General features: G+C 35.7%; 2 protein-coding genes across 2 annotated transcripts; both read left to right on the top strand.

Annotated features, from left to right (window-relative positions):
- Positions 1–9,667, top strand: LOC129271844 (endonuclease/exonuclease/phosphatase family domain-containing protein 1-like). Its single transcript, XM_054909109.2, has 3 exons — positions 1–62; positions 4,643–5,726; positions 6,337–9,667. The coding sequence occupies exons 2-3, from the start codon at positions 4,759–4,761 to the stop codon at positions 6,410–6,412; spliced, it is 1,044 nt and encodes a 347-aa protein (XP_054765084.1). The 5' UTR covers positions 1–62; positions 4,643–4,758; the 3' UTR covers positions 6,413–9,667.
- Positions 8,574–27,284, top strand: LOC129279852 (endonuclease/exonuclease/phosphatase family domain-containing protein 1-like). Its single transcript, XM_064095634.1, has 6 exons — positions 8,574–8,579; positions 19,057–19,164; positions 19,759–19,965; positions 22,258–22,309; positions 23,018–23,209; positions 24,586–27,284. The coding sequence occupies exons 1-6, from the start codon at positions 8,574–8,576 to the stop codon at positions 24,702–24,704; spliced, it is 684 nt and encodes a 227-aa protein (XP_063951704.1). The 3' UTR covers positions 24,705–27,284.
- The last annotated feature ends 55 nt before the right edge of the window (positions 27,285–27,339 follow it).

Below are 27,339 nucleotides of genomic sequence, written 5' to 3' on the forward strand. Positions count from 1 at the left end.
TATTTTCATTAACAGTGTGGTGACGTCCCAAGGCCAAGCCGAGCCCGACGATGTAACTTACAGTAAGTTCCACTTCCAGTTTTTAAATATTCGTCTTTAGATTCATTTCAGAATACGAGTGGTCGCTTTCGATTGTTGGAATACTTTTGCTAAAGAGATTCTAATTTAAATGGGTGAAAATTTACTTGAAAATGGACGTGATAATATGATCCCGATTTTCTTGTCCCTGCTTTATAGCTGATACATAGATCTGTACCATTACCGTCGTATGCAATTCATTTTCACACATGACGAATTTAGGATATCACGATTACGTGATGCCTCAATTCGAATTGCATAGGAGCTAATTCGCTTGGTTAAGACAATAGTCTATCCCGAGGATTTAGAATTAGATCTAGATTGTCAAATTCTAGGCCCACTCACACTATAGTCTATAGACAGGAATAACCGTCGTTTCTGGGGATTTATTCAACAATTTCTGACATTTTACTATAATCCCCATTTACCATTATTTATGTGATTATGTATTAGGCCTACTATCTATTATTGGTGAGTAGCCTGGCCTGGAGCCGGAGGCGTCTGGGGAGTGAAAGTAATATACTGTATGTATGGTCACTCTCCTAACGCCTGGCATTGTGATGTATAGAGTCCTACGTACCGAGGGAAAAGGCAACTATAAAAATGCGCCAAACTGCTAGCTATGTTTAGAATCTGAGGTCACGACTGCTGTACATGGGTAACAATATTGGTTGGCAACGTTTGGCCAAAAATGCGTAGTAATGGAACAACTTACAAAATGAATAAATTATATGAAGTAATAAAAGTAGAAGAGAGTTTACTTACACTTGTTGACATCGCCATCTTTGATCCTTTGTAATTGCAACCTAGTTACGTGACGCGTATAGAGGGCGGCAAAATCATGAGCGGTGCTAGATTAAAAAGTGCTAAAATGTCCCGCTTCAACCACTGAACTAGAAATACATAGAGAAAACATATTGCATCTTGCCTTCTACGGCGCGTTCTCGAACAATTGACCTAGCAAAATGGCGGCGGTCACGTGGCTTATCGAGTTCGCCGGCGATGTTTTGCTTGGGTGTACACGACTTCCACGTATTTCTAGTTCAGTGGTTGAAGCGGGACAACAAAAACATAATTTTTTCCACCCAAAATTTTGTCTCACTGAGGTCAGGAGCCCATTTGTTTTGTGTGTGGATGACAACAAAAATCCTTATCAAAACAAAAGTAGACGGTGAATTTTTAAAGTAGACAGTGAAAAGGGGTAATTTTTCATGAGAAATCTGCCTATCACATTTTTATTTGCCGCCAAGCTAATCCTTTTGCAGCAAATTTAAACAAAGGAAATTGGTCTCCCAAACTAGCCAGGCGGCTTCTTGAGAGTAAAAATCATTTACTAACGTAGGCTTACTCGTAACGTTGGGGAAGTACAATAAGAAACAAGATGGTGGCGTAAACATCGGGCAAGTCTCTACCGTCTTTTCACAATATTTTTTCATTTTTTTGATCAATTCTTGTTTTAAAAATAACAACGAGAGCGTAGAAATGTCGGAAATGAAGTTTTATCCAATGTACATGATTTAGAGCTAGATCTTTTAGAAGGAAAGTAGAAATCTCGGGGGCGAAAGTTTCAGGTTTTTTTGCGGTACACGCAGATGAATAGGGAGGACTCCCTGGCTTCGTTTAGAGTAAGCCTACGTTAGTAAATGATTTTTACTCTCAAGAAGCCGCCTGGCTATCCCAAACTGGAGACTGTCTCTGAAATTGGATACCCAAATTCTTTACAAAAGTCTCTGATATTGGAGATAATCTCTCTCATGGGAGACAGTCTCCCATATTGGCCGTGTGCCTCTACTGTTTAGTGTACGAAATCTATTTTCAGACTCGACTAGTCACTCTGTCTCTCAGTCTCACTCTCTGACTTGTCTTAGATCTAGTCAAATTGTGAAAATATTGGCAAAACATCAGCGAATTTTGTTACCTTTTGCGTCCACTCCGAGAAAATCAAGAAAACGCCAGTTTGCAAGCAGAGGTCTCCAAATAAGTAACTAAAATGTGATACCAACCGAATTTATGGCATTTTAACCTCCATCTGAATTCTGATATGATTATCTTACCTTTGTCTGCTTGATTTATTTTCTAAACTAAAGCTTTCATGGCTTTGCACAAATTAAGGTCACACTTTTTTATGACACTTTTTCAGCCGAGCGCGCACTAGTCGATCGCCATGGAATTTTGAGATTTATTTATTTTTCTTTATTTTTGTTCTTTCTCTTTCAAAGAATGAAGGAAAGCTGTTTATATTTGTTTCTTCATTTTTTCATTCATTCTTACATCCTCCATTGCTTTATTTGTCTATAATCTGGAGCCTATGGCACTTCTGCATGCTTATCAACTAATCAAAATTGCATGTTAGCTTATAAGCAATGGTGCATACTATAAGCATTCGTACAGTGTTAACAAAGTAAAACTGACATTAATGAGATAAAACAAAATCAAATAATTTTGGGGAAACAATCATGAGAATTTCAAATTTCAATTTGCAAAGTCAACACTGCTGCAAAATTTTATAGTGTAGGGGAGATTGGGGTTAGTCGGAAAACGGGGTAAGTTGAAACATTGTAATTTTCTTTAATGCCTAAGTTATATAAATTTATGCAATACTGCCCTCAATTTATTGCCATTATCAACAGCCATCCACCATATTAAAGACAACACAAGCCTGGTGAAGTTAGAAAGGAATTTTTGTTTCTTCACCTGAGTATTTTGTTTCTCTTTCAGAAATGTTTTATTATCTCAGAGAAGTTTATAGATCAAGTTGGCCAGTTTGGGGGTATAATAGACACTTGTACCAAGCTACAAAATAAGGTTATTAATATGCCATGGTGAAGTCCCTTATTTGTGCTGTAAGCTTATAAATGTCAAATAGGCCTCTGGGTTTAGTTGGAACAAAATTGAAGGGGCTATTAGGAACATGTTCCAACTTAATACCCCAAACATAATAATGAATAAAAACATTGGATATGAGAAAAAAATTTATACAGTGTTCACACTCTTTAAAAACATCTAAACCCATGCTTGTTTTGTTTCTCAGGTCTGAGTGCGCATCTAAGGTCTATTGTAGGCCCCTTATCAAACTAGGGGGGTCAATTTGAGCCCCCCCCCCTCAACAAATTTTGTCACTACGCCGTCGCACAAAATTTTTTGACCGCACTGCTTGCTGACTTTTTACTTTCAAGTCTTTCGCATCATTTGAGAACAAATTTTCGATAACCAGGTGCGCGGTTTCGAAATTACACAACATTTTGTATGTGCATGTTGGACCCAAAATTGCTCAAAAACGTGATTCCATTTACAAGGTCAATGCAAATTGTGTTTTTCAATCAAAAGTCATAAATGTATGATTTTTTATACTTATGTTGGTTCAAATGGATTTATTTCATGCTATTATGTTGCAAAAGGGTCTTCAGCAAAGTTCATTGGAAAAAACTATAAAATATGACGGTTCGAAAAAACAAAGAAATACAAATTAAAAAAACAAAAGATACATACGAAATTACATTTTTTGCAATTTTATTGTAGATATTATTAATGTAGAAATTGATACTCTCACCAAAAATTAGCATTCTACTAGCTAAATAAATTGAGTTAAGGCAAAAACATACACACAAATAATTACGGCAAATTTCATATGCTTATTTGCATAATTAATAAAATAAAAACAATTTTTGTCATGTAAAATTTGATGCAGAAGTACATGGAATTGCCGATACACTTAATTTCATGTAAAATCAAACGCACACAAATATGCGGAATTCTATTACACAGTCAGCTTACGTGAGCGACTGTATTAGAGAAAACAAAGTTCAACAAATCAGAATACACACCTTTAATATTTTGAACTTGTAAAAATTAAAGCAAATAGGCTAAAACCATGTAATATTACAGTTGTAAGTAGTTTTAGTGTAATCATGCAGTGTTCCAACTTACCCCATACCATGTTCCAACTTACCCCGTATATGGGGTAAGTTTGAACGCTTGCGATGGTCTTGTTCAAGGTGGATTTTTTCAGTAACCATCATAGAATTAAAAATTTTATGGGGTACATTTGAAGCCCTATATGCTTTAAGAACGTTCTACAGTTATGTTTTTTTGCGCATCATGATCTGCGCATATTTTACACTCCACGCGCTGACGTCACAATGGATGAAGTAGTGATTAATCAGCTGTAGGAATGTGAGCTGATTTTTCTCCTAATCTGCACTAAATGCAGATCCGATGTGTTATTTTATGAAGCTAATAAACTGGAATTAATTCCAGGGCTCCACACTAACCCTTTTTTTTCTACTGGTCCAACCTATTCATGTCGGACCAGTAGATACCCATTTTTTCCATTTTAAGCACATGAACCTATATTATATTTTTGCATTTTCATAATGCATAGATACCAAAGTAACTCTCTGCAAAATTTGATGAAAATGACATGGACTTCATTCTATTTGGATTTTACAGCCATTTTTTTCAAAAATGTTCCAACTAACCCCAGTTCTTGCAGTCGAGACTTGTGTGTTCGCCTTCCACTTGTGACAATATGTATAACCCAGTTTTTTCTGTTCTTTTATTGCAGAGGCAAGATGAGATGACACTGGAATGACTGAATAATCAAAAGAACTGATCCAGGAGTAGGTACACAGCTGTTATGAAGACGTTTTTTGTTGGTGACTGTTGCATAATCTATGAGCCATGGGTATGGTCACTAGCTGCTGTGGGCGGAGGCCTAAGAAGTCCCGCCTCCATAGTGAACATGATCTCATGTCACCAAAGAAGAAGCGGCACCGTCGTGACATCAGTGCTACATACAGTGCCAATGACTTTGTCATGACACTGGATCAGCTTAACATTAACCAAGCAACAGAAGAAGAGCTTATGACCTTACCAACTATCAGCCGCAACATTGCCCGCAACATAATCCAATATCGCAACCACATTGGTGGGTTTCGGAAAGCAGAAGATCTAGCTCTTGTGTCTGGAGTAGGTGCTAATAAACTCGCTTTAATTCGGATGGAGATATACTGTGGGAAATATGATCCTGGCAGTCACTCTACACCATCATCTAGTCGAAAGAGTAGTCACCGTTTGAATGCACTCTTGAAACAAAGTGTTGAAATAAAAGTGGATGTTAACAAAGCTACAGCAATTGATCTGAGCAAAGTATCTGGAATTGGAACTGATTTAGCGCAGCGTATCGTAGATTATAGGAATGAAGTTGGCCAGTACAAGTTTCTTACAGATGTTAGCAAGGTACCTGAAATAGGGACCTATTATTTTGAAAAGATTAGACACTGTTTGACTATCGATGATAATGAAAGCACGTGTAGCACATCAACTACAATGTCAATCATGGAAGACTTCTCCTCAGACTCACTGCCACTCTTGCGAGACCGGGAAAGACCCAATGGAACCTTACCATCTGGTTATGGGGGATCAAAAAAAGTCCATGTCACATCCGCAACACAGACAGACAATACATCAATGCCTACTCCATTTGCTGCAATGCCAAGGAGAAAAGGACGGATGATGCTACGTCGAACACCTTCTCAAAGGATTGGTAGATTACGTGTAGCATCATGGAACCTTCAGAAATTAAGCCTGGATAAAGTTAAAAACCCTGGAGTGAAGGAAGTAATTTGTATGACCTTACTGGAAAATGGGTAAGCTTGAATTACAATAGTAATTATTCTTACTCTAAGGATAACTTCAAATGAATATTGATTAGTACTGATAATTTCTGGTCCAACTCCAATCAAATATCTTTGTTGTGTGTATGATTCATTAAAATAAAATAAATAATCAGCATTTGAGGCACGCTTTCTCCTTTTAAAATCAGTTTCCTACAGTACCTGTAAGTTACTTTACTTTATGACATTCTCAGTATTTCAGAAGTGGCTTCTAATAGTAAGTAGCATCTGAACATTTTGACCTGCTATTAAAAACCAATAAATCAAATTATTAATTCTAGCTTTTTAGCTTTTTTTTAAACACTTTTTTTCCATGTAACGTGAATTTGTAACATACCCAACTCAGAAAATAAAGAAATGCATTTTCTTGTTTTGCTTATTATGGTCGCAATTTTATCAGAGAGATTGCAGCGGGACCTAAAACTTGGCTATATAGCCTTGTCAGAGATATTATATGTCACCTGCATTTTTGCCTTGCTATCGACTTGTTGTACAAAACTTATTTATGGCATGTGTTTTATTTCCTGGTAATATAATGCTTTTATAAGCCTTCCACCTTCTGTGATTGTCTGTTTTACTATAGACTCAGCCTATTAGCTTGCCAAGACATTGTAGACAGTACTGCATTAGATGAGGTAAGTTCACCATACATTGATTGAATCATGATAGCAATTCAAAAATCCACCTGGGCCCTGTCTTACAAAGAGTTATGATTGATCAGATCAATCGTAACTCTATGGAAATCCATCAGTGTCATAATTTTCTCTACGAAAAATTTGCACAGTGTTCTTTGTATGCAAAGAGGAGCGCAGTGAATTTTCAAGAAGACAATGAATGCATGAATATACATAAAAGCTAGAAAATATTGTGAACGAACATGCATAATAGAATGACGTTGCTGGCCATCCGTAGTTGTGATTGATTGGATCAATTGTAAGACGGGGCCCAGGGTTTACATCTGTGTGTGTGCTGTCTTAAACAGGACACTAATTTCTTTGTTTTCAAGGCAGTAGATTTTGTCTCTATTACATGGTGCTGCATACAAATTGTTGATGAAATGCGCAAATCCCCTTGGAAATATGTACTGTAGCAGAGCAAACAACAGCTGCATGCACTTAATATGCATATGCGCCAAATCACCATATCGTCATTTTGCCTCCGACGAAGATTCTGCTAGGATCGAAAGCTTAGGCCCCTTTTTGACTTTATAATTTACTCCATTGGCTCTCTTTTATTAGATAAGCAGTTTTCAGCAGCTTCTTTTTGCCATAAATCACCATATCGACACTGCATTGACTTTGCACGTGAAAAAGCGATATGACGTTTTGACTGATCGCGCGCATTGAAATCACGGCCATTTGCATTTTTGTACAGGGAAAATCTAAACCGCTCAAACCGAAATTGCAAGCATGTAACTCTTTTGCGATAGTTTCTCTGATCCTTTGTTTTGTGTAAAAATAAAGATACCAATGTCAAGCAATTGTCTTGGTCTTTCCAACCATGTACTTTTCTAGCAATGAATATGTTACAAGGCTGGGGGACTAAGTGAAAATTATAGTAAACATTGAGGTTGATTTTTCTCTGAAATGGGTTTGCACCATTGTATGTGTGATACGGCGGTTTGGATGACCACCGACGAAGTGTAGGCCTGTGGACCTAGTTCATAAAACTTGGACATAAAGAGTAATCATGTATCACTGACATCTTGCACGAGTTTCAGGTCATATGATCAAGGTCAAAGGTCATTTAGCATCGAATAAACTTGCTCTATGTTGGGGCACCAACATTGAAATCTTAATCGAAGTTAAGAAGTTTTTAAATGGTACTATATCATGTCACATGATCATGTTCAAAGGTCATTTATGGTTAGTGAAATTAGTTGGAAAGGTTTTTGTCTCACCTGCATAGCAGAGTGAGACTATAGGCGCCGCTTTTCCGACGGCGACGGCGGCGGCGGCGACGGCGGCGTCAACACCAAATCTTAACCTGAGGTTAAGTTTTTGAAATGACAGCATAACTTAGAAAGTATATGGACCTAGTTCATGAAACTTGGCCATAAGGTTAATCAAGTATTACTGAACATCCTGCCTGAGTTTCATGTCACATGACCAAGGTCAAAGGTCATTTAGGGTCAATGAACTTAGACCATGTTGGGGGAATCAACATCAAAATCTTAACCTAAGGTTAAGTTTTTGAAATGTCATCATAACTTAGAAAATATATAGACCTAGTTCATGAAACTTATACATAAGGTTAATCAAGTATCACTGAACATCCTGCATGAGTTTCACGTCACATGACCAAGGTCAAAGGTCATTTAGGGTCAATGAACTTTGGCCGAATTGGGGGTATCTGTTGAATTACCATCATAACTTTGAAAGTTTATGGATCTGATTCATGAAACTTGGACATAATAGTAATCAAGTATTACTGAACATCCTGTGCAAGTTTCAGGTCACATGATCAAGGTCAAAGGTCATTTAGGGTCAATGAACTTTGGCCAAATTGGGGTATTTGTTGAATTACAGCCATAAATTTGAAAGTGTGTTGGTCTAGTTCATAAAACTTGGACATAATAGTAATCAAGTATCACTGAACATCCTGTGCGAGTTTCAGGTCACATGATCAAGGTCAAAGGTCATGTAAGGTCAAAGAACTTTGGCCACGTTGGGGGTATTTGTTGAATTGCCATCATATCTCTATAAGTGTATTGGTCTAGTTCATAAAACGTGGAAATAAGAGTAACCAAGTATCACTGAACATCTTGTGTGAGTTATAGTAGTTTTCAAAATCAGCACTGCTGCTATATTGAATCGCGTGATGCAGGTGAGACGGCCAGAGGCATTCCACTTGTTTTTTTCTCACCTCCATAGCAGAGCGAGACTATAGGCACTGTTTTCCAACAGCAGCGACGGCAGCATCAACATTGAAATCTTAACCAAGGTTAAAGACCCAGACTAAAAGTAAAAACCACAAATGGGATTCTATACAACAATGTAAGTTTGATGCATTTTCACTTCTTGACGGCTGAGTATTTTACCTATAAATACATGTACATGTACCTCAAATGAATGGGTTTTGACAATGGGCTTTATCAAGCTTCTTTACAACCTGAATTATGGGACAGGAGGGTTGTGATTCCATAGGGTTATATGTACAAAGAATAGCTTTTTTCAGATTATGAATTCATTTTTTTTTTAATTAGCATCTATATTACACTGACAATTATTCAGTGCTCAAAAGGATGGAAAATGACAACTCTTCATTAGGTTTTTGTTGTGATTTCTTTGTACTGGCTTTTTTGGTCATTAGTGGCTATGTCAGGAAAAGTTGTTACACATAATCTGAATGCAAATGGAATTGGAAAGCTGTGCCAAATAATTGGGAAATAAAATATGGCTGAAACTAGTCCAAAGCTGTAGATTCCATTTCATCAATTCAAGCTTGAAAAGATATTTATAATATCCATAAGGACGAAATTGAAGTGAAGAAAATAAAATGCGCAGTCCGAGAAGCAAAGTAAAAAAAATCACCCATTTTTTCTGTGTACAAACCTATGGAATCACAATGCTTCTAACACGACATGACATCACGGTAATGAGGCCAGTCAGAAGGGTTCAGTGTTAAAATGGCAGAGGTAAAAGTCCCAGGGGGCCAGTCAAATGTATTGCTGTACACATGCGTGACCAAATTATTTCCAAACAACCCCTAAACAAGTTTTTCTCTGTGTGCAAAATAACCCCCTAAACAAGTTTTTCGCAGGCTTCATTTACCCATTTTGGCCCCTAAACAAGTTGTCGCCAGAATATGACCCCTATAAAACAAGTTTTGTCTCAGGCCCAAACACTTTTCAGAAATGAGGAGGAAAAAGCACCGGGGAAAAAACATACCCTAAGCATGTTTGGCTAGTCTTTAAAAAAAAAAAAAACCTAAATATGTTTGACCCCGTGATTGACCATTGACCAGCCTTTCAAAACCACTTTAAAAAAAAAAATCAGTGTTTTTGATACCCTTCAATGAGTGCATGTGCGGCCCGCTTCCAAAACTGAAAAAACACCCCATTAAACGCGTTTTTTTTTAATCACGCATGTGTACAGCAATATATTTGACTGCCCCTTCCCCCCAGGCTAAAAGTAGGCAGAGGTTTTATCTCTGACATTTTTACCTCTGCCATTTTACCTGGCACCAGTCAGAAGCGCAAGAAAGCTTATTTTTGAAGCCCAATAGTTGGAGCTATTCTTAAGCAAACTACTCAGCTGGTAAGCGGTGAAAATGCATAAAGCTTGCATTGCTATGTTTAGTACTAGTAGTTTATAAGCTTCGATTGGTATCTGATTTTTCAATTTTGCTTTTGGGTCTGGTCTGGGTCTTTAAGTTTTTTATTATTATAATTTCAAAAGTTTATGGACTTATTTCATGAAACTGGGATATAAAAGCAAATATCAAATCATCTTGCATGAGTTTTGGGTGACATAACCATGGTCAAATGTCATTTATGGTCAATGAACTTTGACTATGTTGGAGTAATCAACATTTGAAATCTGAACCAAGGTTAAGTTTTAGAAATGTCCTCATAACTTTGAAAGTAATGGACCTATTTCATGAAACTGGTATAAGGGTAATCAAGTATCATGGGTTGTCTTGCTTGAGTTTCAGGTTACATGATTAAGATCAAAGGTCATTTAGGGGCAGTGAACTTTGACAATTTGGGGTATTTTTGAAATGTAATAACTTTGAAAGTAAATGGATTTTTAGTCATGAAACTTTGACATAAGGTAATGAAATCTCATTTTGCACAAGTTTCAGGTCACATGACTAAGGTAAAAGGTCATTTAAGTTCAATTAATTTTGTACACACGTCGTCTTAGTTGTTTTCAAAGTCAGCACTGCTGCTACATTGAATTGTGTAATGCAGGCAAGACTGCCAGAGGGCAGAGGCGTTCCACTTGTATGTGAATAATTATTCAGTATTTGTTTTCAAGTCAGCATTGCTGATCTATATTGACTCGCGTAATGCAGGTGAGACTGCCAGAAGAGTTCGACTTGTTTTTAACTATAACAAGATGTAAACAACATGCAATATTTTTATTACCAACCCCAAAGGGGACACAATTTTCTGTTAAAAAAATACATGTGAAAGTTGTCCTAACCACCAGGGGAGTGTTTCATCAACATTTTCATCCGACAAGTTGTCAGATCTGACATCTTTCTCTGATGTTGATTGGCTGAGAGGTACTGTTACTATGGTAACTGTCGGATAAAATGGGACTTGTCGGATAAAACATCCGACAAGTCCTTTCATGAAACGCCCCCCAGGTTACCAATTTGAGATTTACATAGTGATTTGATTTCTTGTAGAGCTGAAATTTATTCCTAGGCCCTGTTGTGTGAAAGTTACCATTGGATTGCAAAGATATCATAATAGTAACTTTTATGCAATGGAGCACAGGTCCAATTTCAGTCAAGCCTTCGCAATTCAGTGTTTCTTCTTTTTTCTTTCACTCACTCAAATCATTTTATTGGCAAGGATGAATTTCCCTTAATAAGTTTTATAGAAAATGGAAATAAATTCTGCAATTGAATGAGCATTCATGTGATTTTCATAATGCAACCTACTGATCTTGATGTATGTGATGGTGACGCAGCAAGCAAATATTTCAAGTACCCCAAATACTACCTCATGTTTTGTTGGTACCCAATTGCAGTATCATTGTGTGTGTGCAATCATGTGAAAGGATTTGGGTCATTTCACTTCAAGTTGGTATTGTTTTTTGTTCACATTTAAACACACAATAACATTTTTCCATCTATAAAATTCTCAGAATATTATCAACACTAAAAGTATACAGAGAGTTTTCGGGCCATTTCACTTCAAGTGGGTGTTGTTTTATTCACGTTTGCACACACAATTAAAAATATTCCATAAAATTATCAGAATGTTATTATCAACACTTACATGTACAAAGTATACAGAGACCTACATGCACAGCCTGGTTGGTTGCAGGTCTAACTCTTTGCATGCTGAATTAATTGGGGGGGGGGGGGGTGATAATTGTTTCCATGTTATCTTCTTTCATTCAAGATTTCAATATTGCACCATTGATACTTATCATTATATAGATGTTATCCAAGAACTGTTGCCTTTTATTAGCTTATCTAATTTGAAGGTAGGGGAGAAAACTAAATTATTACGTTTGTTGAATTCAATTGTATGAATGTGCAAGATTGCAACATCAGCGCGCAAAGGGCTAATAATGGAAAGTATTCACATTCATAATAAGAATAGGGCCCTGTTGTGCCAGCAAAAAGTTAAATGCAACAGGCCCCAGGTATAAAAATTTCTATCCACTTCTCACTATATTAGGCTAGCATGCATGTAAAGTGTGGTTGTTCCCTTCAGGAAAGTACATGTATTTGCATTCATGACACTGAGGCCAATTTAGTTTAACATGGCCTTTTTATGGCAGGATAATTGTTTTTTTTTTCTTCTGTTTGAAATTTATTCTAGAATCTATAAATTACTAACAAAATCTAAAAGTGCAAGCCGTGGACTATACATGATGAAGTTATATTGTAATCATGGAGCTAATAGCTCCATGTTTTAATTTTTCAGTGACTGCTCACTTGATTTAGCAAATGATTTCATCAAATTGCAGGGCACACTTTGTTTGATGTCATGCACACTATTAGTTTTTCAACAAATATAGGTGTCGCCATACTTCTTGATATAAATGTGACCATCTTTGGCAGATATATTCGTCTTTGGCAGATTTGTTCAACTCTTTGAGCCATTTGTGAATGTACATGAAACAATGTAACTGATAATTTTCGTTGACAGCAAAGTTTATGATATTTATGTTTTTAAGAACATGCACAAAATCATCAAATAAATGCACAAATTTGCTTATTGCATACATGTAGTTCTATCCATTTAAACAAATCACTTCAAAATAGGCCTCTGAAGAGAGATTCACTTGGTTTAATTGTGAGCCGGGGGGAACTTCCATTGACGATTGGATATCATGCGTGTCCAAGAACACATAAAAAAGGCCTCTTTTTTAAAGATTGGGCATATATGTAATATAATAACAGTGTCAAAAACTCTAAAATACTGAAAGAAAAGGGTACATATATTTCACTAGGAAAGCTATACATGTATGTTTACAATCCAATTTGCTAGGATATAAAGAGACTAAAATAATATAAAGGATGTACTGTTAACTTTTTACGCCACCACTATGTGTTCAGGGTCCAATTGAGTGAGGTGTGGGAGGAGGGGCGGTACTAAACCCAATGTAAGTAAAGGTCAAGCCGACGTACATGATCACGTCCGTGACAAGCAATTCTGTAGTACTTTTACTACACTATATCATATGGGTGCGCGCACAATTACACATACGCCTAAAGGAGTACACCATCAGGGGTATTTAACTCTAGATGGAGTTCACGCAGCAGGCACGGTTCGCGTTGCGGAATATGAAACCAAAACAAATATCGCCAGGTTCAGTACATGCTGGCCTTGTTTCAAATTAAGAGAATACTTGTCAAGGGTACCATTTTGTTTGTAATACTTGTTAAGGGTAGGGTTTCACATGCCAATAGTTTTTCGGGAACATGGAAAAGACTTGTTTAGGGTGCTTTTCAAAACCCCATGGATGCGCAGGATATCCACTCGTCGCCCCCCCCCCCCCCCCTGATCGTGAGTAAATAGTTTGACATTAGTTTCTTCTGTGACATGGTATGTGATCATGCCATTTCAAATGACCCTCAGCTCATGTTGGGACTTATTCTCTTTTCCAGTATTATCTCTTTTTATTTGACTGAGTTGTGACACTTCCTCAATATGCACAATTTGGTCACTGTTCTTTTGAAAAAAATCTTCTTAAAGAACATCAAATTTGGCCATTTAACTGATGTATAAAGAAATAAGAGAAGGGATCCTTATTTAGAAATTCACAGTTATAAGACAGTCTTGTGACATTCTTGAGTCATATTCTTTGAATCAAAATGATTAAGCTTTGAATCCAGGCTAATCTCAGCTGTCAACAGGAAGAAGATACTGGCATCACGCCACTATGTATCCTGATTGACTACATGTATTGCTTTGAAACAAAATGTGGAGAAGTGAACTTTGATTGATATGGGGTTACACATTGTAAAACAGTTTTTTACAATCTTCATAACATGTATAAAATTGTTTTCTTCTTCATCTTCATTACACATACATGTATTTATCTGTATTTTTAAGGAATCTCTTTGTAAAATGTATTTTCTATAAAAATAACATTAATGATGATAATAATGAAAAATAATAATAATAAATGAATGATAATAAAAATAACAACAGTATTTTATAATAATAATGCATATGAAAATCCAGATAAATTTAGCTTTAGTTTTCTGAAGCATGATATAAGTGTAAATCTACACCTTGACAAGTGTTTTTTGTCACTTGTGTGCTTGAACTTCAGACTCTGGTCTATACATTGTAAATCAATATTGGAGATAATTTGGTAGTACATGTAGTTCATTGACATCACCGAACAAACCATTGGAATCTTCATTTGTACCCTTTTCTCATGGGCAAACTTTTCCTAACCTCGTACTTAAGGTGCAGGTAAATGGCAAGTTGGCCACATCTACAATAGTCCGGGGGTCCACTTTCTTTTCATTTAAAGTGTGGTAGCCCCACAGGTTACATTATTATTAATGATTATTTGACCTTGCAAAATAACAGGGTTATTTCAATGTTTAATTTGAAAGTCTAGGGTTAAGAGTCATTAGGCGGTGCTGCACCTGCCCGAGTTTGCTCAATCTCGAGATTTTAGCCCGATCGGCCCTCTTCGCTATGTTCGCGATTATTCTCGAGATTCAAGAAACCCCGTCTCCACCATTGCAAGAAGAGCAATTCCTGCTCAAGCGAGGCATCGATGCATTATGGTCTGACGCCGTACATAAATAATCCCGAGTGCGTCTGCACCTGCAAATAAGCGGGATAATTCGTAGTGCGTTATTTTGCAAATAATCCCAAGTTGACTTGGGATTGCAATCTCGAGATTAATCCTACGGACTAGCGCGATAATTGTGTCTCCATTACAAATAATCTCGAGAATGGCTTACTCGAGATTGTTCAGATTGGGATAATTTGCCGGATCAGAAATAGCGTGCTAATTTGAAAACTCGGGATGGTGCAGACGGCCCTATTGTGAGAAAAGAAACCCGGTCCAGTACGGTGCTCAAGCCTCAATGGATGCCCCAGGGCTGAGGGGCAACAGAGTCAGTGCTGCTGTCAAATCAGAGATAAGCACTCATGAATGGCTACCACTTGTCCAGGATTACTAAATTATGTGTTAAAAAAAAGCAAGTATTTCCTTAGCCTGGGATAGGCAGAAATTTTGCCTGCTCAAAAAGGAATAAATCATAGCACAGGGTTAACAACAGTCAGGTAAAAGATTTAAAACAAAATTGAAAAAGGAAGGAGTAAGTCAGAATATATCCACACCATCTCTCACTTCCCTGTCCACACTAAACAGATATCCTAAACACCAAGCCAATGTCAAGATGACTTCTAATAAAAAGAGTTCGTTGCACTGTCTGATAGAGTGTCTTGCATGTTGTAATAATGAATTTTATACAAATGGTTATTCAGTTATGAATTTTACTGGAGCATGTAACATAACAAATGATACAAATTTTGCATGTTTTTTTCATCCATCGTGCCATTCTTTGAAAAGTGAACTTTTTTTTAAATTGAAGTTTTAACTTATTGACTTTGAGCTGCATATTCAAATAGAGCAATGTCAGCAGTTTCATGAAATGCATTTTTTTCATGATATTTGCAATTTGTCATGCTCATTTGCATAAATTAACATGAATGATAATGAAATGTGAAAATTATTTTTTTAAGCATTATTTGAACCCACCTGGATTTTGAATGATGGTTTCCCAACTTTGATTAATGTTATAATGTCCAGATATGACTGTATTCCTCTTGATTTAAATGGAAAATAAAACTGTAAAATTTATTAAGATAATTAACAAAGGAAATTTATTACCTTCAGATGTCAAACACATGACCCCAAAACACAAAAAGTTTATGCCCCCTCTAAACCAAGGCTCTGGTATTATTTTTTCTCCATTATTTTTTCTCCAATGCTAGATCTAGTGTGGCTTGCATCTCACCAAATATGAATCCATGATAAGTGTTAATTAGATAAAGTATTAGCTAAGAAAATGGTCATACACGTGACCCACTCGTCACGTGTGTGACTAACAATGCTTTTGCCTGAAAACAAAACATGCTATTTCAGGAATATATAGATTACTTTGACTCTCTAGCCCTCCCTAGCTTATCAATGCTTTGTTTGATCAATTTTTATTGAGCAACAATCTCAAACATGAAATCAAAACTCAAAGCAAAAGCAAGAGGTGCTGCTTTTCATCCGGTGGAGTCATCAACTTCAAATCTTCACCAAGGTTAATGTCATCACTTTATTAAGTTTAAGAACTTTGTTTATAAGACTTCGACATCAGAGTAATCAAGCTTTAATTAACATAAGTTTCAGGTCACATTACCAAGGACAACTTTGACCATGTGGACATATGATTTTAATATTCAAAACCTAACCAGGGTTAATATTTTTAATTTCCAAGATAATTTTTAAAGTTTAAGTTTATATTCCATGAAACTACATGTATAATAATGATTATGAAGTTTTGACAAATGGAAGAATGGATTTTCTGGTCACTAAGTCAGGGATAAAAGGTCATCTAAGTGCCCATTTAAAGTGGAATGAACTGACAAAGTTTCTACAGTGTTGTTTAATAGTTAAAGTTAAACTCTGGTACTGGTAACAACAAAAACAAAATAAAATGTTACCAGAACTGAACAAAACTTACGCAGACTTATGAGAAAAATGAATGATATCAGCCAAACTATTTTTTTAATGAAAATGTATAATCACAAAGTAATGAGGTTTATGAAGATTAAAAAAATATTGAAAATTGCCCATCAATTTATGATGTGCTCCCACCCACATGTTGTTTCCTGTGTTAATTGTACTAGGAGAAGCATTTGGTAAATGCATATAGATACAAGTAAGCCTGAATTATTTTACTTAAACTTTGTTGTTCTACATGTAAATAAGCATTTTGGCATATGATAAACATTCTAGGATTGCTTCCAACCATTTAGATTTCTATATCACAACTCAAACTTTAGCATGGAGAGTTGAAATTTCAAGAATTTTGGAATTATGAAAAGTCTTCATTTTTCTGTTCTCTTAAAGACCGATAAGATGGGAATTGAAGCCAGTCAACAGGGCCCTATTCCTTGGCCCTTTGCTGTCTTGGCTTATATTTGAAAAGGGTATTTTTTAATGTATGATATCACTGTATATATGAATACAAAGTCAACACTGCTGCAATATTGAACTGTGTGATGCAAGCAAGAAGGCCTAGTCAAAATATTTTGTAATGTAAATATTTTATACCCAACATAAAGGGAGTTAGCTAGCATTTGAGAATGCAGATGATTGTGTAAATATGGCTATCCTTGGAAATCTTGCAGTGGAAATAAGGAAAATTACATCCAATCTACATGTATGGATACTTTGAGTAGCTGATACTTTGTAATTGAAAAGGTTTGGTTTTACCATTATCCACTCATTTGATTGCTGCATCATGGATGAGAAGATGGAAAGTAAAATAAATTTTGCATCATGAATAAGAGTATGGAGATGCAGATTCATGATAGCAGGTCCAGCTCCTTACTCATACAATATTGCATAACATTTTTGTCTCACCTGCGTAACTTAGTGAGAGTATAGGCACCGCTTTTCCGACTGCGGCGGCAGCGTCAACATCAAATCTTAACTGAAGGTTAAGTTTTTGAAATGACAGCATAACTTAGAAAGTACAGTATATGGACCTAGTTCATGAAACTTGGACATAAGGTTAATCAAGTATTACTGAACATCCTGCCTGAGTTTCAGGTCATATGACCGAGGTCAAAGGTCATTTGGGGTCAATGAACTTAGACAATGTTGGGGGAATCAACATCAAAATCTTAACCTAAGGTTAAGTTTTTTAAATGTCATCAGAACTTCAAAAGTATATGGAACTAGTTCATGAAACTTGGCCATAAGGGTTGTCAAATATTACTGAACATCCTCCCTGAGTTTCAAGTCACATGACCAAGGTCAAAGGTCATTTAAGGTAAATGAACTTTGGCAATGTTGGAGATATTTGTTGATATACCATCATAACTTGAAAGTTTATGGATCTGATTCATAAAACTTGGACATAAGAGTAACGAGTATCACTGAACATCTTGTGCGAGTTTCAGGTCACATGACCGAAGTCAATGGTCATTTAAGGTCAAATGAACTTTGGCCATGTTGGAGGTAATTATTAAATTGCTGTCATAACTTTCAAAGTTTATGGATATAGTTTATGAAATGTGGACATAGGGGTAATCAAGTATCACTGACAAGTCTTAGGTCACATGATCAAGGTCAAATTTCATTTAGGGTCAATGAACGTAGTATTGTATCATTATGTGAATGGTGTTTTTTGTGAATAATTATTCTATAGTAGTTTTCAAAGTCAGCACTGCTGCTGTATTGAATCGCGTATTCAAGGTGAGACTGCCAGAAGCGCTCCACTTGTTTATCTTTGGCATGTGACTGACAAGCATAATAATGGCTGACTAGCCCCGATGTAGTTTTATTGCCTTATCGATTGTCATTACAGTGTACTTTTAAATGTTAATGTTTTTGTTTTTTTACCCAGGAACCATTAGATGTTGACTATAAACAAGTGAAAAACCTCTGGCAGTCTTGCCTGCATTACGCAATTCATAATAGCAGCAGTGTTGACCTTGAAAACAAGTTTTGAATAATTCACAAAAACACAATTCATATCATAACGAAATATAATTTCAATGCCCCTAAATGATCTCTGACCTTGACCTAAGAAACCTGCAAGTTGATCAGTGATACTTGATTACCCTTATGTCAATGTTTAATGAACTAGATCCATTTCACTTTCAATGTTATTATATCAACAAATACCCCTAACATGGCCAAAGTTCACTGACCTGGCTTAAATGACCTTTGACCTTGACCATGTGACCTGAAACTCACACAGGATGTTTAATGATACTTGATTACTCTTCCCCAATTGTGCAAATTATTATTTAGAAACAGATTTTTAAGGAGCTCTAATAATAGACACAAAAGCCAGTGCTGTTAAGAGTGTTGGCAATCATGACGATTTAAGTGCATAATTTCCTTTTATTCAGGTCTGCGCAGAGCTCAACAATCCAAGTCTAGGATCAGTGAAGGCCTGGTCTGGACATCGGGGGAATTGGACCTGTATCACAGCCTATTCTGATGATAGACGGGACCAGGTAATCACATGAACAAAATCTTTGGTTTATTTGATGTTTATTGTGTGTGTTAGTACAAGTGTATCAACTTAACGAGATTTTTTTTAGCACTTTTTTTCAATGCGTCTCAATAAGGAAGCTCAGAGCACTGTAACAGGAAGCTTATATTGTATAAATTAATATGATATTTGTGATTGATATGCACATAATAACTATATGTACTGCAATCAATCGTATAGATTAGCCTTGAGTCAATCACTATTAAAGCTTTGTGTTGTGGTGTCCAATAAAACATTTATAAGCAGACTTCAAACACCAGGTTCAATCAACAGTTGCAGTGTCCATATTTTGTCTCTTTTTTTTTACATATTACAGCATTGGTAAAGATCATGTTCGTTAGACAAGGTCTACTATATTCAGAATGCATGTTACATACCAGATGCTTTGCACAATGGCACTATGATACACTTAACATTAATTAATTATTTGCAAAGTTACCAGTTTTGCAATAATCCAAATTACTCAAATACAGCTGTATGTATTTGATTATTAAGTCATTGTACATCATAACTATCCTAATTTTAATAACTGATTGTTATTTTTTTTTTTAATCAGAGTATTGGAACCTGTGGGTACTTGTGGGATACCAGCCAACATGTCCGCCTGAAGCATTCATACCGTCTGAAACCATCATCTAACCGAACCATCTCATTAGCGGGAGGGATACCCTTCCTTGGACGCTTTGCTATTCTTCATACTGAGATCACCATCCTCAATGTTCCTTTCAATACAGATGATGATCATATCAACCATCAGCATGGGGTGAGCTTTACAGTTTATTGCCAATTGGTCTACATCTGCTTTATCTACTTTTCGTTTGGTCTCATCTCATATGGTCTAATCCTACTTCATCTCAACCCCTTAGTCTATCTGTACTACATGTACATTTGGTCTACTTGCCCTTTTGCCCATTTACTATTTTGTCTAATTTTCAAATAGAATACCGATTTCATCTAATATCTACTTAGTCTAACACTTCTGTATGATTAGTTGAATTGTTTATGAACCAAATATTCTTTTGACAAAGTAAAGAATAATAAGTAGACAAAACAGAGACTTGACCAACGTGGCATCATAGTACTAAATGAGTACTAGACTTAAGTTGTTAAATGTAGACCAAACCTCAAACCAAACTGATAGAAGAACGAATAGGTTTTGTCAAGAAGACCAAATAGGTATTAGCCTATCTGAGATGTAGACCTGTTTTATACTGCAGTAGTCTGTCTAATCAAGGAGATACTATTGTCTTCTTCAAGTTGGTTTAGTGTGCTCCAACTTTTGGTCCCACAGATATTATAACAGCTAGTTTACTTTTCTGTAGGGCACATGTTCATATGATAGCATAAATAAGAATAAGAAAGGGCACCAATTTCTTCAGAGGTCAGTGAGAGGCATAGCATTAAGGACAGAGGTTTATTCATGACAATGTCTTTGGTGGCCCTAAATTTAATAGCTATAGCTCAGATATTTCTTTTCATTTTCCAAATGTCTTTCTTTTTTACCTGGTGTATCCAAGTGATACTTATTAGGAGATTGGTGTTGGCAGGAGTGTGTCTGATTAGTAATTTCTTTATATATATATATTTTTTTTTAATTTATTTATTTATTTATTATTCATTCATTCTATTTTCTTCTATTTTATTTCATTTCAATTCATTCATTCATTATTTTATTTCATTTTATTTTATTTTATTATATTATATTATATTACATTTTATTTTATTTTATTTTATTTTATTTTATTTTTCATTTCATTTATTCATTCAATTCATTTATTTATTATAATTATTATTTATTGGGGGCGGGGGGTTACATTGATCCTTAAATTAATTCCACCATTGATTTCTATGTAAAGAGGGAATTGCCATGTTGCCCTTTAGCAGTGCACCTGAGTGTTTAACTATAACGTACCATACAAGAAAACATAGGCCTAATTCATGTATGTAGTTCAATAAAGTGAAACTCTATGAATGATCATTGTAATAATGACATGTGTGTGGGATGTAGGATATCCTATTGTAAGGTCATTATTGGATGTATTTTCCCCATGTGAAAGGAAAGTCTGTTCACCTCTAAAGGAACAAAACTATGGTGTTTTATGAATAGTCAAGATACTTTTACTCTGTGCTAAAGGTGTGATTTCCTTCTCTTTTGCAATGTATACATACATATAGTTTAGGCCAAAAGTTTACATACACCCATGGAATTCAGTGAAATTTGTTTGCTTGCCAAACATCGTAAAATTTACGATATCTTCAGAAATATAATTCTACCATGACGAATTTGGTATCAAATGAAAGAGCGTATTAAGCTCTTCCACATGATTGGGATGCGGTTGGGAATAAAGTATATTTCAGGTGGAATTTTTTTAAAGAAAAAAAGTAATATTCGTGCCAAGTGTATTTTATTGTATCTTACATTTTCAAACATTATTTCATAGAAATTTATAAATGTCAAACCTATGATTTATGTTACATTTTCTATCATATGTCACCACTGAACAAAAAGTGTAATCTAAAAGGAATCTCAAACGAATGGCAGGTCAAAGAATTTACATGGGTTACAAAAGAAAACAAGTAACACATAACAATATAGAAAATTATTTGGAGTAACATAAATGCAGGAGATTAATCAGTTAAAGCTGTCATTTATACCATATTGAAATAAAAAAACACTTCATCAAATTTTTTTGCAGTTTTTCATTTTCTTTCATCTACTCTCTTGATTGTGTTCTTGTTGCACATTATTTACCATTTCATGGGTATTCTGATGCCAATGGTATCTACCATAATTGAAATGCTTTAATAACAGCCAGTAGATTATAGCTGATGTACATTTGTATGGATGAGGTAAATCAGAGAAAATGTGTTCAATTAAATTTTCAATGCCAAATAAGCTGGATGCATTGTTCTGTCAGTGAATATCTTTTGTGTATTAATTAGATTCTTGAAATCCTCTCATAGAAATTACCACCAACTCAATTACCTCCAAATATACATGAAATCCTTGTCCTGTCTCAACCATTGTCATTGTTTCTTATGTTATTTCCTCCAGGACTTCCTGTCCGTTGAAGCATTAGGCCGTACCATTGAACAGTACTTCCCAGGTAAATAAAGCAAGATTAGTCATCTTAGTACCTTTGATAAATTGGTTCTGTTTGTGAGCACTTAAATATTAGCAATGATGTCGCTAGAAGTAGACATAGAATTAACAGCACTGCTTTGTTCAAAATTTTTTCTATAACTAATTAGTTATATGACAAAATATTGCTTCTGACATGAAGTGGATGTAGCTACATGTATCTTTCTGAGAGAAGCTGAAGATAAATAATAACCCAGTGTGTATCTCAATGCTTGAAACCAAAGTGTAATGATTTTGGCTGATATTCCATTTTGTCAACAAATTGCAACAAAAGGAAAGGAACTTAAATTCATCCAGAAAAGACACCTTACTAGCCCAATTGAAAAAAAGAAGTTTATAACAAACTTTAGTGGATGTGATGTCTTTATGAATTTATGTACTCTTACTTTATATATTTTATTGTACTTGATGAAATGATAAACTGTGCAATGCATGTACACATAGTGCAATAACAAACACAGGTTATAATTACTTTATGAGTACATTGATATGTTCTCTTGAGCATGTCCAATACTGTCTTATTGTGTTGTGTTTAGCTATGTGGGAGGGGGGGGTAATGTGTAGAAGCACTTATCAGTCTTTCATGCATTTGTAACCTTTTTTACAATTTAATACAAAGAAATGGAACTTGGAAGTATATTCATCCTTCTTTACTTTTTGTCCTTTTTTACAGATAAGGAGAGCATGATCGTAGCATCAGATCATTTTCCAAGTCACGACCTCTCCGATCTTTCACCTTTGACCACTTGTGGTTTGATTCACGTGTCACCAAAGGGTCAGATGCCAAATGGAGTTGACCATTCGCCAGAACTGAAGCATACTAATAATATTTTCTTCAGCAATGAGCTACAGAAGTGCTTTAGAGGTAAATCATGTAGTAAGCATTCAAGGCTACTATCATAGTATCTGTACAGTATCTAGGAGTCACTCTAAATTTTTTTTTGCAATTTACGAAAATTTGTGTCTACCATCTATCAGCCCACAGCTTCACACCTGTATGCCATTTCATCAAGACAACACAGGAATAATGGAAGTGCATACTGTATCTTTAATTGATGGCCAACGACTCTCCAACCCAAATACATAGGCCAGAAATGTGTGAAGTTATGGATGTTGATAACAGGGTTCCCAGCCCATCAGGGAAATCAGGGAAAATAAATTTACTTCTTTCCAGTCAGGGAAAAATCAGGGAATTTGATTTTAAAAGATACCTCAAATCAGGGGAAAATGCCTCAAATGAGGAAAAAAATCTGGGAATTTCGATTGGCCCAAAAGTCGAAAGCACGGTAGTCAGTCAGACTCTGTTATATCTTGTTGCATATCAAAACAACATCCATTGAATGACCGGTTATGGTAGTTCATTAGTGCTTACTAATTACTTTTACATTATTGTTTTTATACTGAAAATACATGCAATTCACTGCAACAACTGAGGAAACATGCGAAACTGGGAATGGGTTTAAATAATTATCAGGGAATTTTTAAACTTCATCAGGGAAAAATCTGAATATTTTTTCTTGAAAAGCTGGGAACCCTGTGATAAGCTAATATGTGTATTCTAGTCAAAGCATCGCTGGCCATCAAGTACGCATGCAGTACAATGGCCAGCCATAAGTATTATTGTCCTTACCAAAAAAGGTTACAGCAAGGAGATGTAAATAGCAGGAAATGATTCTGGTTGGTTTGATTTGACCCCTAGCCACCTAAAAGTTATGCACTACTCTGCAAATCTTATCCTGTTGGCTAGATAAAAGAATGCATGAATGATCAAGATTTGAACACCTACATAAAAAATTGTATAATAGCATATCTGCTTGCCGTCTCTGATAATTATTTTTCATTCACTATAAACCTTAAGTTTCATACATGTACCTTTTTTTTAATAGCACAATATGATCCCACTCTATTTTTGTTATACATGTTGAAAATGCTATACTTCTTGTTGGTATTTAAGCAAATACATATCAGTTATTCAAATAAAAATGATTTTTAAGATTATCTCTCAATGGAAAGATATACAAAGGTTATCACAGCCACTAACAATATGCTATGACCTTGGGTGGTGTGATTTTGAAAATGCATCCGAACCAGTGAGAGAGCCATGATGGCATCATGGTCAGTGTTTATCTCTAGTCCTGCTCTCTCCTTTCCCCTCCCCCTCTCTTTTATTCTCTCTTTCTCATTCTCTCTCTTGTTTGCTCACTCATTACACTCATCTTTTCTATGTTGTTTTTTATGTAGGTTCATGTGGTGTTGTCAAGGAAGGTCTTTCACATCCACTCATACCAGCAGGCTGGACCTGGGGTGGACTGGTAACAGATCACTCTTTAGCATGGGCAGAGCTTATATTCCAGTTATGATCATTTCTCTCAGAGGGGATAAAGAATGGTATAATCCATGGGTGGACTGGTATCAGATCACTCTTTAGCATGGACAGAGCTTATATTCCAGTTATGATCATTTCTCTCAGAGGGGATGAAGAATGGTATAATCCATGGGTGGACTGGTATCAGATCACTCATTAGCATGGGCAGAGCTTATATTCCAGTTATGATCATTTCTCTGAAAGGGGATAAAGAATGGTATAATCCATGGGTGGACTGGTATCAGATCACTCATTAGCATGGACAGAGCTTATATTCCAGTTATGATCATTTCTCTCAGAGGGGATAAAGAATGGTATAATCCATGGATGGACTGGTATCAGATCACTCATTAGCATGGACAGAGCTTATATTCCAGTTATGATCATTTCTCTCAGAGGGGATAAAGAATGGTATAATCCATGGGTGGACTGGTATTAGATCACTCATTAGCCTGGGCAGAGCTTATATTCCAGTTATGATCATTTCTCTGAGAGGGGATAAAGAATGGTATAATCCATGGGTGGACTGGTATCAGATCACTCTTTAGCATGGGCAGAGCTTATATTCCAGTTATGATCATTTCTCTGAGAGGGGATAAAGAATGGTGTAATCCATGGGTGGACTGGTATCAGATCACTCATTAGCATGGGCAGAGCTTATATTCCAGTTATGATCATTTCTCTGAAAGGGGATAAAGAATGGTATAATCCATGGGTGGACTGGTATCAGATCACTCTTTAGCATGGGCAGAGCTTATATTCCAGTTATGATCATTTCTCTCAGAGGGGATAAAGAATGGTATAATCCATGGGTGGACTGGTATCAGATCACTCTTTAGCATGGGCAGAGCTTATATTCCAGTTATGATCATTTCTCTCAGAGGGGATAAAGAATGGTATAATCCATGGATGGACTGGTATCAGATCACTCTTTAGCATGGGCAGAGCTTATATTCCAGTTATGATCATTTCTCTGAAAGGGGATAAAGAATGGTATAATCCATGGGTGGACTGGTATCAGATCACTCATTAGCATGGACAGAGCTTATATTCCAGTTATGATCATTTCTCTCAGAGGGGATAAAGAATGGTATAATCCATGGATGGACTGGTATCAGATCACTCTTTAGCATGGGCAGAGCTTATATTCCAGTTATGATCATTTCTCTGAGAGGGGATAAAGAATGGTGTAATCCATGGGTGGACTGGTAACAGATCACTCATTAGCATGGGCAGAGCTTATATTCCAGTTATGATCATTTCTCTGAGAGGGGATAAAGAATGGTATAATCCATGGGTGGACTGGTATCAGATCACTCTGTAGCATGGGCAGAGCTTATATTCCAGTTTTGATCATTTCTCTGAAAGGGGATAAAGAATGGTTTGATGCCATGGCTGGGGGGTGTCTAATAGAATTTACTATATCTTAAGACAATTATTTGGAGACGTGTGTGACCATGTTTGTCTTTACATTTGTTTTTCACTAAATTTTATATTTTAAGATTTTTTTTCAATTTGAAATCAGATTATGACATAAGTTAACAGTTGATTTTCTAAGTCTCATAGAATGATGATCATAAAATCAGTTGTCTTAGTGGTTATTATCAGGTATTATTTGAATCTTGTATTAGAATCAGTTATAATTTAATCATGATAGAACAGACGATTGAGCAAACTGATCAAATAAAGATTTGCATTTCTCTTATTTAGATTGTCTTGACAGCAACGTGTTTGTATGTCATGTTTTATATATAATTTTCAGTTTTCCTTGAAAATTCTCTTTGAGGCCCTCAGGAGAAAGGGAAAAAATCACAAACATTTACAAACAAACATGACTAATATTGATCAAAATCTCATGATTGTAAAGTAGATTGAAATTTATCAAAATATGATACAATGGTTGCATTTGAATACTTTTTGTTCTCACTGAAAAAAGGAGCTGTAATGATAAAAAGAAAGAATGAAACTTATTACTTCATTGAGTCCTTGAATTCATTTCTTGGTTCATTTTATGCAACAGTAGCCTTTTGGAGGTGTTAATAAGATTTACCATCTTGCCAGTATAATTGCCTGTTAATATTTTTACATCTTTTAAAATATATTTCTTCAAGTCGTTATATGAAAATTATGTTTATAGATTGAATTTATAGGATTTAAAAAAAGCAAATCAGTATAAATGAGTAATGCATGTCAACAAGTAAATTGCTGGAGTATTTTCTCGCATTGACAAATTTTATGCGCCACTTTGAGAGTTGACTTTTCAAAATGCCTTTCACTTTTACCAGGGTACCAGAGTTGGTCGCTGAGACAAAATCTTGCTTATATAACACACATTTTGAATTCTCTAATGACCCATTCTTGAATGTATTCTTGCCTATTTTTGTAACATAGAAATAAAATGCTCTGATTGCAGGTTTGAGAAAGAGAAATGTAGTTTTATGTAGCATATTATTTTTTAGAAATTCCATAGAGGAGTTATATACTACCATTTTCCATTTCAATTGCAGTATATCAACATTAGATTGATAGATTTTCACTGAATTGATGGTGATTTGAAGTGCTCTGACTGCCATACAAAATATGAAAAACATAAATAAGTATGTTGTATTATTCATGTGAAATAAGTGTAA

This window comes from Lytechinus pictus, chromosome 2 (assembly GCF_037042905.1).
Source record: "Lytechinus pictus isolate F3 Inbred chromosome 2, Lp3.0, whole genome shotgun sequence".
In the NCBI taxonomy this organism is placed as follows: domain Eukaryota; kingdom Metazoa; phylum Echinodermata; class Echinoidea; order Temnopleuroida; family Toxopneustidae; genus Lytechinus; species Lytechinus pictus.